The sequence below is a fragment of the Gavia stellata genome, chromosome 1 (assembly GCF_030936135.1).
Source record: "Gavia stellata isolate bGavSte3 chromosome 1, bGavSte3.hap2, whole genome shotgun sequence".
Classification (NCBI taxonomy): Eukaryota; Metazoa; Chordata; class Aves; order Gaviiformes; family Gaviidae; genus Gavia; species Gavia stellata.
In genome coordinates this window covers 80,855,345-80,873,291 of record NC_082594.1, presented here as the reverse complement: position 1 = coordinate 80,873,291, position 17,947 = coordinate 80,855,345, and the positions used below count along the sequence as shown (strand labels likewise).

The 17,947-nt window shown below is 38.8% G+C and overlaps 1 protein-coding gene across 1 annotated transcript in view; it reads right to left on the bottom strand.

Annotated features, from left to right (window-relative positions):
- The window catches only part of TBL1X (transducin beta like 1 X-linked), a 199,859-nt gene that overhangs the window by 40,813 nt on the left and 141,099 nt on the right, over positions 1-17,947 (bottom strand). The window contains exon 5 of the mRNA XM_059815202.1: positions 13,910-14,017. Within this exon, the coding sequence (XP_059671185.1) occupies positions 13,910-13,967 (58 nt within the window). The 5' untranslated portion in view covers positions 13,968-14,017. The remainder of the gene's footprint in view (positions 1-13,909; positions 14,018-17,947) is intronic.

Genomic DNA, 17,947 nt, shown 5'->3' with positions numbered 1-17,947 from the left:
GATTTTGCTGTAACTGCAAAAATGGAGATGATCGAGTTTTTTTTCCCTTGGCTGCTCCTTTTTCAGTTAGAAATGGCCTCCCCTTAAAATAAGATTTGTCATCGATCATAACATGACTAGGTTTTATTTAATGAACATAATGCTGCTCTTTGTGCACTTGTTTGATCTGCAGGCTACATAATTTTAATTGTTTGTAATATGCCTGGCTCACAGCAGAAATGTCTGTCAAACGTAGGCGTAGGAAAGGGCACCGGGCAGCCACGCAGCCTGGGGAATGCCTTGTCTTCTCCAGAGATGTGTCTCACCTCTTCTGGGAGTGAGGGATTCTTCTTTTAGGCACACAACTGTGGTGCTGCCAAGTATTCCTCACGCTAGCTCATCTGGCAATCACAGATCTAGCTAAGTGACATTCACTAAGTGCTCCTTTCATTTTCTGATCCCCTTAGCACCGTCAAAAGCAGTCTTGTTTAAATTGCAGTTTTAAATTGTAACAGCTACAGCACCTACTGCTGCGTTTGTACAGGTGAGGGGAATGACAAAGAGGGGTCTGCGGAAGCAAGGACTTCTGAAGTGTTTCAGTCTTTGCCGGTTACTCAGGAGTTACCTTGGGGATGCCCTGATTAGCAATAGTTAAGCGATCTGTTGAATACTGTGAAAGTCTTCTGCTTGTGAACCAGACCTAGTTTTGTCTGGTAATCTAATTAGTACACTGTTCAGATAATTTTTAAAAAAACAGTTGTGTCTAAGTTATTTGCAAATTACTCAATTAAATTATTCACACTGTAAGAGTCTTCACTGAAACATTTATTACTGTAGAATGAAACAGAGAATAAAGAATTATGAACATCAAATTGCCTTTCACACACATCTCAGGCATCTTTATGATGAACAGCCTCTATCTGAGTACAAGTAAGAACCCATTCCTACAAATCTTTCTATAACTAATGCCCAGCGTGGCCCTCTGTCCTGGAAAATAGTGAGATTTCATATGGAGTTCTGTGTAATTTCCTTTAATAAATTTTCCTATTTCTTTAACTCAAGCAGTCCAGATTGAGGTTTTCAAATCCAGGGATCTTAGGTTCAATTTCCAGAAATCACTAAATTAGCGATCTTATTACCTCAATAGAAAGAGAGAAAAAAAAATGAGGAGGCATAAACTACCTAACAACCCTTTCTTTTTCTGTAACAATTTAACCATCTCCAGGTGGAAATAATCAACCCTTCCTTATTTCATTGATGTCTCTGACATTGTGTTGTCTTTCTTTCTGGAAATTCCCAATACTAGCTCTTCCAATCCTCATCTCTGAAGTAACGTGTTGTTCTCTTCAAAAGTATTTGGCAGGTACAGGATACAAAAATGAGCAAGGTTTTAGAAATGATTAAAACTTCTGGCTTGGTAGAACCGACCTGCAACTGGTATAATGGGATCCACTGGCAATCTCAAGTTTTCTGGCTGCATGAGTGCCTGTTTTCTTAAGGCGGTATTGTACCTGGCACTACTGCTGAGACTTTGACTGATGTAAAATTCATGCAAGAATGGAAGGCGTGTAAGAGCTGACTACAGCTGTACCGGCTGCAGGGAAAAAAAGATGGCTGTTGGGGGTAAAGGAAAGTCATCTTTACAATCATAAATCCTGGGAGATTTAGACACATCAAGTAGAAACATTCCACAGTGTAATGAGTCAAAAGAAAATCACACGCAGGAGGAAAAGACGTCCCCACAGCATCCCATCGGCCGCTTTACGATGTTACCAAACCCAAGTAACTCCAAAGCTGCCTTCACAGAAAAACCACAGAAACCAGACGCAACCAGTGGAAAAACATCTTCCCCAGTTTGATGTTTGGGTCTTGGGAGTGCCATCTAAGCAGGAAGGCAAGAAGGGAAGAGTGGTGCAGTGTGGTGATCTGAAATAAATTAGAGCCCCACCACTGCAGCTTAAAAAAACTCCTCTAAAGAAGAGTGAAATAGGACCATTAACAAAATGATTTCTTCCAAATACTAATGATGTACAAACAGCACAGTTAACACTAAGTCAAGACTTCTGCAGGTCTATATTTACCAGTGTAGAGAAGTAAAGGACACATATCACTAAGGGCATATCTGAACACAATTTCTGGCTGCAAAACCAGAAGCCAACAGTCTAACTTAAAACAACTGCATTTTCTTGATCCTGGGCCTAAGACACACTAATCTAGCTCCTAAGGTAAATGACATAATTTCTTGCCCATTGCCCAAGAGAATACAATGATGTTCTTCACTGTACTTGACCGCAGCTGCCATTTCAGAGTCTAGTATTTCCCCCTCTATGTGATGCACTGAGTGAGAATTGAGAATGTAACATGGATCCCCATCCTTGCTTCTCCTTACGTTTCTGTCTAAATGTAATTATGTACCCATAAAAATACGGCCATAAAACCCTAGTGTACACATGCAGAGGTTTCCCCAAAAGACACTGGTTTCTCCAAATATGTTCGGTTGCAGTTAGTAAAGGGTCTGGTGCCTCAAGCCACTGATAAGATTCTACAAACAGTTAAAAAAAAAAGGTGGGCAAAAATCCTACACCACATCGTGTTTATTATTCACAGCAGACTGAGATTCTTCTCCTAGCTGAGCTTTTTCTTTCTCGGTAATACATCCTGGAGTGCCTCTCTGGTTTTGGCAGTGTCTGCTTATTTTTGAAGACTTACCTTCACAATTACATAAAGGGCTTAACAAGGACACACATTAGCAATTTAAAATAGGAACTGCAGTTGAAATATATTTTTAGAAAAATCAGATGAACAATAGGGCTTGCACATTTGTTTCAAGATTAGGATTGCTGAACGATTAAAATTATTTCCAGAACCCTGGGAAATGTGTCCTGTATTACAAGCTCTTTCACAGTCCCTGGGAAATATAAAGAAGGGATCCCTAACTGTAGCTTGTGTCAGCTGCCAAAATTATAGTGTGCCTGGTTACCCAAAGTTTTGTAAAGTGATTATTCACTAATATTAAACGTTACACCCTTTTTTCTTGGGTATCTGACCTGTTCACCTTCTTCCAAGAATTCAGAGTAAATGTCTGCTACCCAAAATTATTTTATTATGTGCCAAAGACTTTTTTTGGCATTTTTTTCTTTTTCATGCAGGAAAATATGTTGGAAAAGATTAATACAACTTGGAAATGATCTTTTGATGAGCAGTACTTGGCACTCACTGTTTAAGCCTTTCTGAGGGCTGCAAATTAACAAAAAGAGAAATACGATACAGACAGAAAACAGAACATGAGCAATGGAAAGAGGAACTTAAAAAAATCTTTTGAAAAAAAAATAATCCCCTTTTTCACTCACTCTGTGTAAATTAGACTGACAATTGTGAATAAATGTCAACACCGATCTAGCAACTATGGACAAGGTTTGAAATAACTTACAAAGGCCACAGCAAGGCAAAAAAAATCTTTTCCTTCTAAATTAATGGGATGCTGTTATCTTTTAGCCCTGTCTGTGCAACCAAACATCCAAAGAAACATACATCGTTTTAAGGATCGCATTTATAGAAGAGACTTTCACAGTCATACATACTTCACTCTTTTTTTTCCATAAGCTATGTTCTTCTATCAGTTCTAATATATACCTATAAGCGGTGGCAAATAGGAAACCACAGCTGACACTCAGTGGGCATTCAAGAACTTCAACACCAGGACGGTTTCTGCCGATGGTGACTACAAATGGAGTCCTAATACAGCTGCGCTGGTGAGGTGTGAGGAGAGGTGATTTGTAACTGCCATGGCTGTGCAGGCAGAAAGTACCCAGCGTGCAGGTTATTAGCAAAACTTTGCAAAGCTGCAAGATACAGTTTCTTTCACTGGGCCTGGAGAATCATAAAGAAAAGCAGTAAATTGATAAATGTGTAGCACTTCACTGGTTTTACTAGCAAAGCCATCTTAACCTACAGATATCTGCCTTCCACCCAACATCCTATTTTCTTAATATCCCTTTAATACTGCATTTATGCAAGCTTTAAAAAACAGGACATGAAGCAATCAGAACCAAAATCCGTGCTATGGAATAAATTTGCAAAGGTGTAATTGCTTATGTTTGTGTAGCTTAAAAATCACCATGTTTGCTCAGTGCCTGAGATCAAATGCTGTACGGCAACATTCAGGCCAAAGAAAAACTAAAATAGCCAAGTTTACAAAACCGTGAAGAGACCTAGAAGGAAATACCAAGTAAGCAGGGTTTTGCAAATGGCAAAAGAACAAGATACTCAGTGTATTTTTTTTCCTTCACAGGAACTTATAAAATTCTGCACCAAGTATTGCTTTGCTTACATGGCGTTTATATTGCTGTTGTTATGCAACAGGGGTAAAAGACACAGAGAAGTAAGTTTTCAAAAGGACTTCTTGAACTGCACCATAAAACATCTGAAACTATCGTTTCTACATATGTATATAAAGTAGATATCTGGTCACAAAACTCGAAGTCTGTGCGTATAAACACACACAAAGATGGCCTTCATAGAGCTTATTACATTCTTTTGAAAATATAACCAGAACAAAGTATGACAAAACCAGTAACTTCTGTAGCTGTAAAGATATTTTTTCCTCTCCATTGTAGAATTTGGATTTTGGGAAGCCAACCATCAAATACTGCTAGTACGTATTCACTGCTCTACTTAAAAAGTGCACAGTGTGGTTTTGACTCACACATCGTTTCACATGATACAGAGGTGCTGTCGGCTTAGAAACCAATTTGCTTATCTTTAAAGGAAGCTGGGAAAAGTATTTACCTTTAACCTATCAGCTTCATCCTTCCCAAGATCTATAGCTTTGATAAATTTAAAAAAAAATGGTTTTGGAACTGCAGCCCAATAAAGCGTGTTGTCTTCTAAAGCTGACTCTGATTTTCTTAAAATGTACTTAGTATTTGCAAAGAGAATAAATGATTACTAGCAGAGAGAGAAACGGTGCATAATAATACAGTTCTTATTTGAGAAATGGATTTGTCTTTTCAGTAGTCATCCGTCCTCCGACCATGAAGTATAATTTCAAATTTAGAGTCAGTCTCACTGTTTCTGGAATCATACAGTCATTTCCTCCCTAGTTTAAGAGAAATACAGAAAGTAGGGGAGAGATTAAAAAAAAAAAAAAGAGCAGCGATTTATTAAAACCTCTTATAAACCCTTTTGATAGTACACTCTATTTTTACTACATACATATTATGCTGGGGGGAGTTATATATATTATGTTTCATTACATGCAATATAGTTACAGATGGTTTTTCATTAGATGGGAATGTTCATTCTGGGGTGACTTTTAGGAAACACTTTTATTTAAACCAAACCTGTTTTTGTCAAATTTCTCAAGCACTCTTATCCAAGAATCACTATAACACATATTCCACTCCTAGAACACCGTGGCTTTTATTTATCTCAAATAATTCATGAAAGGTCACAAATGTTGGTTCTATACCCAACTTCCAGAATATCAGAGATCTGGTTCATAAGCTTAAGTAATTTTATTTTAATTGAGTAGGCTGGCCCTAAAGAGGATAACACATCATATAAATAGGGCTGCATGCTCACAAATCAGTTCTGTGCTAAACCATGAGAATTAGAATGGAGTTTGTATTGCTCCAAAGCCTAGCCATTGTACAGTTGAAAAGGTGAAAGAAACCCTGCCTTCAGTCTTAACACCAGTTCCTGAATAACATAGTTAGCACCTCGTTCATACTGCATTTAGATATACAGACATGTAAAACTATAAATTCACAAATAGTACTTCAAAATAATAGAAAAGAAGTGATAAATAGTCTCCCAGCACACCTGTAATAGTCTTTCCTCAGAGGATTTCGATATATTTTAGAACCAAAACTTTTTACCATCTGCTGTGAGGTAGTATTAACCTCACTTTCAAAGAGGAATATTGAGGCACAAAAATTTTAAAGCCAGGTTTAAACATCCAGTTTTTACATATTTCCTTAAAAAAAGCATTGTTTTATTTACTCGGCAATAGCTGTTCAGCACCCAGTTACACTAGCACAAAAGTACCTGTGCAAATAGGAGCTAAGCAAATACACAAGCGTATCTGTATCAGTGCAGCTGAGTTTGGTCTATGAACTACAGTTACTCTGTAACGCAGGGACTTTACCTGTGGCCCAAGAGCCAGTGATAACACACATGTAGACACAAATAGTGCAGCCATAGATTGTTACTGAAACAACACTAAAATGTGTGTTTTATCTTTGGCTGGCAGGATGACATTTTAAGGATGTATTTTTCCCTCAGCAAACAAAAGGCCTCCATCCTTACTATTAGAGCACAGCTATGTACACAGCTTCAAGAGCATTCCAGTGACTACCGTGTTTAACAGCACCTTCATGTATAGGTTCTTTAAAAGATGTTTGAGGCTCCCCAGTTTTCAGCAGGGGGCTGGACTAGTTGAACGTGAGCCAGCAATGTGCCCTTGCAGCAAGGAAACCCAACAGAATCCTGAGCTGCGCTACAAAAAGCGTTCCCAGTAGGTCAATGGAGAGGATCCTTGCCCTCTATTCAGCCCTGGTGAGACGCACCTGGAGCACTGTCCCCCATTCTGGGCTTCCCAGTACAATAGAGACAGGGACATATTGGAGTGAGTCCAGTGAAAAGACCACGAAAACAATCACTGGACTGGAGCATCTGGCATACAAGGAGAAGCTGAGAGAGCTGGGACTTCTCAGCCTAGAGAAGAGAAGGCTCACGGGGGACCTTATCCATGTGCATAAATACCTGAGGGGGGCTGCAAAGAGGAGGGAGCCAGACCCTTCTCAGTGGTGCCCAGTGACAGGACCAAAGGCAATGGGCACAAACTGAAACACACATGAATTCCATTGAAACAAAACACTTTTTTAATGTGAGGGTGATCGATTATTGGAACAGGCTGACCAGGGAGGTTGTGGACTCTCCATCCTTGGAGATACTCAAAACCTGACTGGACACAGCCCTGTGCAACCTGCTGCTGCTGCTCCTGCTGTGAGCAGGGGAGTTGGACTAGATGATCTCCAAAGGTCCCTGCCAACCTGAACTATTCTCTGGTTCTGTCATCTTCTGAGATCATCCAGCCTGAACTCTCCTATGATCCTAATGAGCCAAATTAGAAGAAAACATAAAAAACAAAAGAAAAATCATTATCCACTGACTCTACTATCAGTGCATGCTATTGTTTTTACTGTCACACTGGCCAAATTCTTTTATTGACCAAATGCTTCATTCTTCTAATGAATTATTCTTCAAGGTGTAGATTTTAGTAATTTAAGAAAAACTCATGCACTGTACATTCCCCTTCTACCTAGCAGCAGCTTTCCTATGCAAAGGAAGCAGTTAGCTTTGAAGCAAATTTAGCTGACCTACATATGCTAGTATTTTATGCTATGCTTAATCTGAATTATTTTCAACATGAACTTTTGTCATCTGTGACTCAGGAACTCTGTGCCATACACCGTTGTTCAAAATACTCTAAACGTACCTCACATGCAGAAAAAATACGGACTTCAGAGAAAAATTACAGAGGCTTATGTAAGTAAAGACCGTTACATAAGGCACAAATTCAAAAGAACAGAATATTGATCTTCAGTCATTCCCTATTGCCTGAGAACTTACCCAAGCAAATTGTGATATTTACATTTTGCATAAAATTTCTTTGTTAAAAAAGAGAATGAGTCATAAAGAATATATCTTCCTTCAAATTTCTTGCTTCCTTTTAAAGAAATTGTAAATAGCATTGGAAAAATTGTTATCTAGTACTTTTCCAACTACTAGTATCTAGTTGGGCGACATCATAATGATGAAATCCCAGAAGCTTCAGAATATTCGTCTTTTGGATTATCTTATAATTTCCAAAGAGTAAGATGTCCTGGATGTGGTTAACAGGAAAGGCCCATGTTTATACATGCCTAACTCTGCACATGCCTAACTCTAGAAAGGAATTTCTGCTGTGATTCACGGAAACGCTTCATGCGATATGTGCCCTTGAGCCTATGCTTAAAACCTGAGAGAAAACCTTTTATTTCAGGAAAACAAGGAAAATCTGTCAACCATAAACCAAACAGACCAACGCACTGCTGTCATCCTGAATCTACAGATGGAAAACAACTACGTTATTAGCTGCCTTAATTTGCACGGTTGGGAAGAAAACAAATCACAATTCTGAAATATAATGGTAAATTGTCCCAAGTCAGCAGCTAAAAATGTCATTGACATCTTTTTAGCAAAAGCATCCAGCTACTGCTTTTATTGTCTTGGACATGATTCAGATTGTACACTGAGGAATAGTTTACCAAGTGTATGTCATAAAACATGGAAAAATTCAAACTGAATAGTAAAAGTATGAGTGAAAATGGAAACTGTTACATAACCTTAACTCTAACAAGTCATTGCAAGACATCCACTACAATAAATGCCCTACTAGAGAGCAGTATAAGCCGCAGACAGGTGGGGAGTTGATTTTCAGATAAGGATTCTATAATGCAACATGCATGGAAGTGCTAGGAAAGGAACACAATTAAATCAATCAATGCATCAAAAATACCAAATCTGAAAAAGCTTTAATAACTGAATTGCCATGTTGGGCTGGGTAGGGAAGGTAATTTATTGTAGCATTTGGACCTATGATAGGGTTTGTCACTCACAACAGATGGCAGCACATTTTAGATTAAAAGGTATATGAGAGATTTGCTTTCCCTTGGTTTTGCCATCCTTCCCCACCCCCCCTTTCAATTTTCCTTGGAATCTTTTTACTCCCATTGCATTGTACTGCTTTGACCTTCATTCCAAAAGACAAATAATTATCTGTTTCTCTTTTGGGCAGACAAAGCAGAATGGGGAAACTCTATATTCTGAACTCTGTAAGGTTTTGTAGAAACACAGTTCTTCACTCTGAAGAAAACCAATAGAAGGACTATGTCAGCAGTGAAGATGGCTTCTAGCAAAAGTATGCTTCTCAGGAATCTGAAGAGGTGCAAACCTGAACCAAAGTAATTTGGATGCCAGAACTGTGGCTTCTCTGGTATACCTTATTTCACTTTTGTCAGTGCACCTGCTTTGTTGGTATAACTACATCCACCACAGGAGTATTTTGTGTGGTTGTTATCTCCACACTGGTAGAACACTCATAGTGTAGACTTAACTTAAGCCTGATTTTAGTAACTGAGGCCAACATTTTCACCTAAAGGTAGTCTTTAAATCAAGACACCTACAAATAAATATAACCTGACTTCTAGAAGTTTGACTCTGAAGATAAACAATGCTTGGAAGTACTCGGCACTTTTAAGAATTGGGCCACTTTAAATTGTGCACCAAAAAGCTCATATTCAAAAAGGAGCAAACTGAACATTGCAGGACTTGACTTTTGGATAGGAAGTAACAATCTTAAACTGAAATTAAACACTCAATTTCTTTACACCTTAAGAAGGGGGGCATTCAGGGTCCTGCAGTAGAAGTGACAACACCCAGCCACCTTAGTGGTGGAATTCCTATGCCATCAACCCATGGAGCCTAAATGGAAATTATGCCTGACTGCTTTGTTTCTCTGGGCATAGATAAGCCTTGAGACAGTCACCTATGAGAAGAGGCAATTATTTACTTACTTCAATACAGCTAAGCAATTAGAGCTTTAACTTGCCAAGTCCTGTTTCGTACTGGAGGGATTTGACTGTACTGCCCCTGGACTAGGCACCTTCTCCAGCAGCAGGCAACTCAAAGCAGTCTCCCTGGATGTATTTTTTTCTTTTAAACCACATGATCAGTCAGTATAACTCATCAAGTGCCACAACTTACCATTTCATTCCATCTGTAAATGTACTCAAGAATCATTTTATATTTCCTTCCAGGTAACTGATAAAGCTATTGATCAGTATCATGCCAAGAACAGATTCCTGTGAGTTTCCACTAGAAGCAACCTGTGAGATGAATATTCTTCAACTCTAATCACTTTTCAAGACGTTTCCATTAGCCCATTTTTAATCCATTTTGTAACCGTGGATTATACTGATTTTACACACTGTTCTTTCGTTTTGGTTTTAACCACAGTGTCAGCAAGGCTAAGTAAATGTCATGAAGTAGTCTAAGTGTACTATTTTCAGCACAGTTATCTTTGTCAACTTAATTTGTGATCTTGGAAAAAGCAGTATCAAGTTTGTTTGACAACATCTATTATCCATAAAAACTTGTTGGCTGGCATTAGGCATGCTGACATCTTTTCATTTTTGTTGGAGGTATCTAGTTTCAACCTTCCAATGACTTTGCTTGACCTATAGTTACCTGGATCATCTTGTTTAACCTTTAAAAATTCTGGCACAACATTTGCTTTTTCCAGTTCACTGGAGCTCCCCTTAGTATGCCAAGACTTGTTAAAAAGCAACAATAATGGTTTAGACAGTTCAATTCTATTGATACTCTCCTGTACAAGTTTTCTAATCTGACAGAGAATTAAGAAGGAAATATAATAATTGAACTTAATTTATAACTTCAAATTTAGAAGAACTGAACTTCTACTAGAATGACCTGCCAGCATTTTCATAAGGAAGTGTAAAGCACCCACCAGTATCTTTGCTATAATGTTTCAAATAATCTCAAGTGCTCTGTGCCCTGCAGTCGCAAAATACTGGAAATATTCCAGGGACAGTTTTTACATAGTTGTTCCACCATATGTATTTCCTTTTGTCATTTCTTTCTTCCTCCTACCATTTGCCTACTTTTTGTGGGAAAGCCTGGAAGTTTTACAGGGTAAGATTAAAGGACAGATACCTGAAAAAAAAATTGAACTTCTGTACAGTCTTGTAAGCAACCTTTATGGTTGCGTTTGATACAATTTTTAGAAGCTTTGAGCTCAGCTGATGTTAATAAATGATCAATGTAATAACCTTCTTTTCGGCAAACTCCTTAAACTGTAGGGGTTTGAACTTAAACTGTATTTAAACACTAACCTTCTAAATTTGGCATGCATTATTTCTGAAGCTATTGATTAAACATCTTTCATCTGCTGTCGCATCTTACGGCATTTGTACCAGCAGGTGGAAAGGCAAGATGCTGTATAACAATTTCTGCCTTATTACCCTACTTTATCTGAAAATACAGATAGAAACATTTAGTTGGAAAAAACAATGACAGTATGAAAGAAGATTCAAACTAAATGTTACAAGCTTTTTAAACAGATTAGTGGATTCATCATTGGTTATAGATCTTATTTGCTGAATGGAATTACTAGCAAACTGTCAGGTGTATCTACTAAATCAATACCTAGCATCTAGATTTCAATATGCTCAGTTTGAAGCATATTTGAATGTTTCTTCAAATATTTAACCTCAACTTCTACTCTCTTATATGGGTAAAATACAACAGAACAGTGGAAATACAATGTTTTTGTGAATGCCTTTAGTATGTGTGGATTAAGTAAGAAAAACATTTGGCTCTTTACATAAGAAGATAAAAGCAGTACAACTTGCAATAAATATGAAAATTTGTATGTGAAGTTCTCCCTAACATGGCAAAAGTGATTCCTTGCTTGTGGAGGATGGGTTACCTAGAAGAACCTTTTCCTCACATTTGGCTGATACCACCACTCTTGATTGACTTTGTAAAGCCTCCTTCTTTACACAACACTAACCCACCTACTGATCTAACAAGAGGAATAAAAAAGGCTGGTTTTCTTTTTTCACATCAGGAAAAGTTATTGTATTAATATACTGTAATGTAGTATCTCCTACAATGCAAATACAACAATGCAAAACAATTTCAGGATTCTTTAGGCTTCGGCTATGTCCATGTGCACACCACTCTAATGTTCAAAAGCCCTTTCCAGTGTGGTACCCAATAGCTTATATTTAAAAATAAACTTTGTCTGGATGAAATTTTAGTTAGATAGTTCCTAACTTTCTTTCATCTGATTGCATGCAAGAACTGGACTATTTTTTTATAAGGTCCATTATTAGAGAGAGGAACACCATGTGAGAAAGCAGCTACTAACAAAGACCACAACTGGACTCTCAAAGAACTGTTTTAAAAGACCAAATCCTGAAAAAGTATTATATATCTTCTCAATTTCAGTGGAGATTCCTTGCATAGCGATTTGGGTTCCTGGGACTGAAATAATCTTGGAAGCAGAAGAAACAGATCAAAATAATGTAGCTAACGAATGTGAGTTATAATGACCAACAGACGCAGGCTAACCCAGTATCTTCTACCTGCTGGGATTTTGGTTCCCTGTCCAAGACATCTCTCAAGTCTGGAGGGCTTATTCTAAAACTGGCTTCAAGTCTTCTGACAGGAAGGCATATATTTTACACAGAATATTTTTTTTTCTTTCAGTGTATGAAACACCAAATATTTTTAGTCAATTCTACTTTTACCAACCCAGAACATAGGGCCAGCACCAAGTAAACTGGGATCCTGGCTATAAATCCTTTGTCAATGTTTCTCATCTCCCCTATCACCCCTGCTCTAACAGAACATTTTCCATTAGTGAAGAGAACTTCTACTTCTTGCAGTCAAAGAGTAGAATCAAGACTATGAAAACAAGATAGACCCTAAATTTAAGTTTCAATTTCAATTTATTTTTTGAAGGAAAGATGAAGTTTTCCTTCTAAAATGAAAAGCCCTGTAAAGACATTATTTTCCTACATGAAAACAGACAGAGGTGGAGTGGAATAACCCCATGCATCAGTACAGGATAGGGACTGACCTGGTGTCGAGCAGCTCTGTGGAAAGGGACCTGGGAGTCCTGGTGCACCACAGGATGACCATGAGCCACCAATGGGCCCTTGTGGCCAAGAAGGCCAATGGCATCCTGGGGCGCATCAAGAAGAGTGTGGCAAGCAGGTCGAGGGAGGTTATCCTCCCCCTCTACTCTGCGCTGCTGAGGCCACATCTGGAGTACTGCGTCCAGTTCTGGGCTCCCCGGTTCAAGGAGGACAGGGAGCTGCTGGAGAGGGTACAGCAAAGGGCTACAAAGATGATTAGGGGACCGGAACATCTTTCTTATTAGGAAAGGCTGAGGGACTTGGGTCTTTTTAGTCTGGAGAAGAGAAGACTGAGGGGGGATCTTATCAATACTTATAAATACTGAAGGGGTGGGTGCCAGGAGGATGGGGCCAGTCTTTTTTCAGTGGTGCCCAGTGACAGGACAAGAGGCAAGGGGCACAAACTTGGTCATAGGAAATTCCATCTAAACATGAGGAGGAACTTCTTTCCTTTGAAGGTGGCAGAGCACTGGAACAAGCTGCCCGGAGAGGTTGTGGAGTCTCCTTCTCTGGAGATACTCGAAACTTGCCTGGACGCATTCCTGTGCAATCTGCTCTAGGTGAACCTGCCCTGGTGGGGGGGTTGGACTGGATGATCTCCAGAGGTCCCTTCCAACCCCTATCATTCTCTGATTCTGTGAAGTGATACTAAGGCAGAGCCACACTGACACTTGCGCAGCTCAGTTTACATATATAATCACCCTAATGAAATTCTAAAACATCAAATGCTTGCACCCAAATTTCCATTTACAGCCAGTATAAAACCAGTTTAGACAATCCCTCTTTACTTAATAAGTATGTGGCAGAACTATTTCAAGTAGCTAAGAAAAAAGTTACAAAGTCCATGTGCTTGTGCCAGTGCTGCCAAAAATCACTTTGTCTGAGATGATACAACTCTACAAGAACATTTGTTAACATAATGTTATTTATTTCCTTGTTTTGCCTAACTGCAATGCTTACTTTGTACCTGCATATGTTTGTACTTTTGTTATGTTCAAGACCATGATTTCAAAGAAACATGGGTTTGTGCAAGAAATACTTAGTCTGAGTTTATCAGTCTGAAACACTCAACACAACATTCCTAAAGCAACACCATGCAAAAAGCCAATTTTCCAATTTCATCTATGACCTGAAGTTGTGAGGAAAGACAGGAAATTTACCCGATTCCTGGAGATAGCGATACACCAAGAAATTCACTTCGTCACTGGTTATGCTCATCTTAGCCCAACCTCAATATGATGAGGTTTACGAGAAGTGTGATCCACGCTCTGTTCAAAGGGAAAGAAAAGAACAGGTTTTGTTTTATCTCGATTTATTATGAAATTTATTATCAAAATAGAGGTGGGAATTGTTAAGGTATTTGAAGATCTCATATAGTTATTAGAGCTGTTAAATCCCAATGTGAGGCACCCATTAAATATTGTGAATCGAGTACTCAAGCTGTACTGTACCTTTTATTACAATTAAAGAGCAGTATTTAACATATATGAGAGAGTCAGAGGGAGCATTTTATATCTTGTAAGCCTTTGCAAATGTAAACTCTTTTACTTCTGTGGCTGTACTATAGGTTCTTCGGACACTCATTCTACTGTGTGAGCATTTTCTTTTCAGAACTGCTGGCAACTACCGTCACACATAACATATCAAATCATAACCTCTTTGCAGGCCCAAATTTGTAATCTGGTTTTCTGTCCAGTAGTTCATCCACTGAAAAGACAGATTCTTTCCTTACAGAACCATGTTATGCAGAGAACTTAAATAAAGTTCCCATAAACCAGAAAAAAATCTAAATTTAAGATGAGATTACAAATCTCATTACCGGGGGGTATGGGGGTGAGGGGAGAGAGAGGAAAAAAGAGAGAGAACGCCATATACCTTGTGCCAACAAGGAATACAAATGTCCTGGCATTATATAAAGTTATAATGTTATAATGTTTCTGCTGATTAATGGTGAGCAAGAATTAAACTTCAATTATTCACTTAAGTAACTGTAACCTTTAGGATGACAGTTTTACATTACTATTTTGGGCATATACTCTTGATAATAAAAAAGCTGGGTTTTAGACAACAAATTTGTTTTGAACATTTTCCATTAAATCTTGATGATTCACTTCTGTTTGGGAATCTGACTTAAGTAGTTTGGTTTGAAAAGCTGTTAAGTACTTCTCAGACATAAACTTTGCAGCTTTGTCAGCCACACCATACCTATAACTAATCGTGTAAAGATGTGGATGCAGAAGCACATGCTATGCTCTCGTCACGTATTACAAATGAAAGACTGTAGGCGTGTGCCGTTTGTTTCAATTTCCCGTATGTCTCTTCTTGGCAAACAGAAAGGTCTTTGTTGATCGAAAACCTCTTCAGTAATTCCTGCTGCCTAAAGTAGCACCTGCTACTGCAGGCAATGCTGGTCAACTACAAGTTTCCCCTGCTATGATTTAAACCAGCAGATCACTCATGACTGTAACAGATGTCTCTGCATATTTATGTAAATGGGGGTCTTTCGAACCCTGGTAAGCCTTTTATTCTCCTGGGCTGCTATATTTCATCAATGGCTCGGATGCTGGCTTTCCATAAGAAACAATAGCTTGCTAATTTGGGAGACAACCTCCTCAAGTATACCAGTCTTTATTTTTACAGTTTGGTCTTCACAGAGAACAAGAAGAAAAAAAATACTGAAAATCATGAAGTCTTGGTGGGGAAAACTTCATCCACTTTGGAAAGGATGATCAGTTTCTGCTGACATCCTGGATGAGGACATCAGCTGTATCCAACAGCCAGTTCTGTCACACATGGCATGTATCGCCCTGGAAAGTTGTTTGGTCTCTTTTCTCCTCAATCCCTCATCTGTAAAATGGGTTCAAATTTCTCTGCCACAGGATCAGGAGTCTGGAAGCACTGGTAGCTGTAAGGGCTTCAGTTACCAAGGTTGACGACTGCAGACAGCGAAAGCACTACTTTCAGTATACCTTTATACATACTTCTTCCAGATAAACAGACTTGGTTCTGAATAATTAATAAATCCCTGTGCCCCTTTTTGCATAATCTTCACCATACAATGAAGAACAAGACAGACATTTGTGGCAACAGTTAAGGCCGTATTCATCCCTGTCTGAGTACTTAAAATACATCCGTATCGCTGCTATGGCCATGATAACAATATATCAAGAAACTTTGATAGCTGTGGGTTTAAAAAAAACACCCAACATAAAACTTCTAAAAGCATTTTAAAAATAGCAGTTTCAGTATTTGGTGGTAGGAAAGTTGGTAAAGATGAAACCTCTTACAAAAATTCAGTTTCAGCAATGACGTACTTTGTGGTAACATGAACTTTATTAAAAAAATAATCAAGAAACTACAAATGCTGTTTCTGGATGCATCCTGCTCATTTAAGACATTAACATGGTATTTCCCACATACAGAGGGTTGCTTTGGGAAAGGGAAAGGAAAGGAGGAGTGTTGTTTTTTGTTCTTCTAAAGATGACTTTTCTTAAATGAATTAAAACCAGAGAAAATCAGCCTGACTGCAAAATAAATAGTCTTGACAGCCCCAGAAAAACCTCCACAGCAGCTACTTTTGTATCAGAATCCCAAGCACACCGAGTAGCTGGATTTACAATGCATTTTCCCCAAAGTAAGTCAAAAGGAATTACTTTGTCATATGTGTTGGATCATCTCTTTATACACATTGTTACCATGCTGTAAATAACCAGATGATCCCCACTCATACATTTAAGGTTTCTTCCCTCCCACAGATGCCAGTGCAGCAATCAGATACACAACTGTAAAGCTTTTACCCGTCCAAAATGATACACAGATCTTGGCTTTGACCCAGAGAAATCTATTCATTAGAAATTTGGCTGAGCTATGAAAACCACACTCAATTTCATTAACGCGCTTTTTGATTTCCTTCTTCTCTGCAGGTAAACACCCCAAATAAAAGAGGCTACAGAAGACATGGTGGGGAGGAGAAGAACATACTTATCTTTTGTGTATCTCCAAGTCTGATTTGTAAGGAACAAACAGCTAGCCTCCCCCTCAACACAATTTTTTTTCATGTAGAAATGCAAACTTCTGCAGAAAATCACAGAAACCTTTAGTTATCATTATGATAGATTTATTTCTGCTAATTGATGGTCTCCTTTTGTTACTGAAGATCAGTATTACCTAGATTAATAGTTTTTTAAAAGAAATAAATTATAGCTTATAAAGAGTACTGATGTGCCTTTGGAGACATTTCACATTTAAACCAGCAGTAACATCTGAATTCTTCACAATGTCAAGAGGATTTTCAAAAAGCATTCAAACATGTGTTTGAGCTTTCTTTACTTGCAACACTTCTTCCTGCACTCAATTACACGTAACAGAAAGTTCTATTTACTTCAGCCTTGCCTTAAAAATTTGGGTTGTGATCCTGCAAATATTTAAGAATGTACAAACACGTGAGCTGAGCCCACGAAGACTTCCCAAAGTATAATGGATCCTAAACATTCAACCCTCCCCCGGTGGATGGGTTGTCAAGATCTTGCAAAATTAAATTTAACACTTATTTTAAATAAACACTCAATTCTCAGTTCTGCCGGGATAGGTTTGCAGAAATGCTTCCCATACAGAGGTAAAAAGCTGGTTTATTAGCTCAGATATGCTACCGTTGTGCTTCTAAGGCTGCTTGGCTTTTGCTGAACTAAGTCATTCACAGCTGGAGTTGAGCTGGCTCCAGCAAAGCTAACGCTGCGGCACACTCCCCTGTGTTCTGGGCAACCAGGGCAGCTTACTTCCTAGACTACACCACCGGACCCGATTTGGCGCTCTCCACCCACATAACACTGTTCTCAAATTAGGCCTTCCTGTAGTACTGGGAATCTTGCTAATGGGCCATGCAGGTAGCTCTGGAGAAGGCAGCCTCACATGTAGCTATGGTTCAGCACAGCACTCGCCAGGTCGAACAAGAATAGTTTATTTACATCCCATTCTCTTACTCAAGGACTGCTATCCCTTCTTGCGGCATATTTTAGCACTGTTGCCATAAATCGGGGAGATCTGGCTGAAGAATCAAGGGAAAATAACTTTTCCAACTTTGAAATAGCATGTAAAGACACAACCCCTCTGCCTCGCTTCTAAATCATGCTCACAGGGTCCTCCAAGGCCATGTCCTGACCTCCGGGCTAACCCCAGGGCAGCGGACGGCTGAGGCTTTT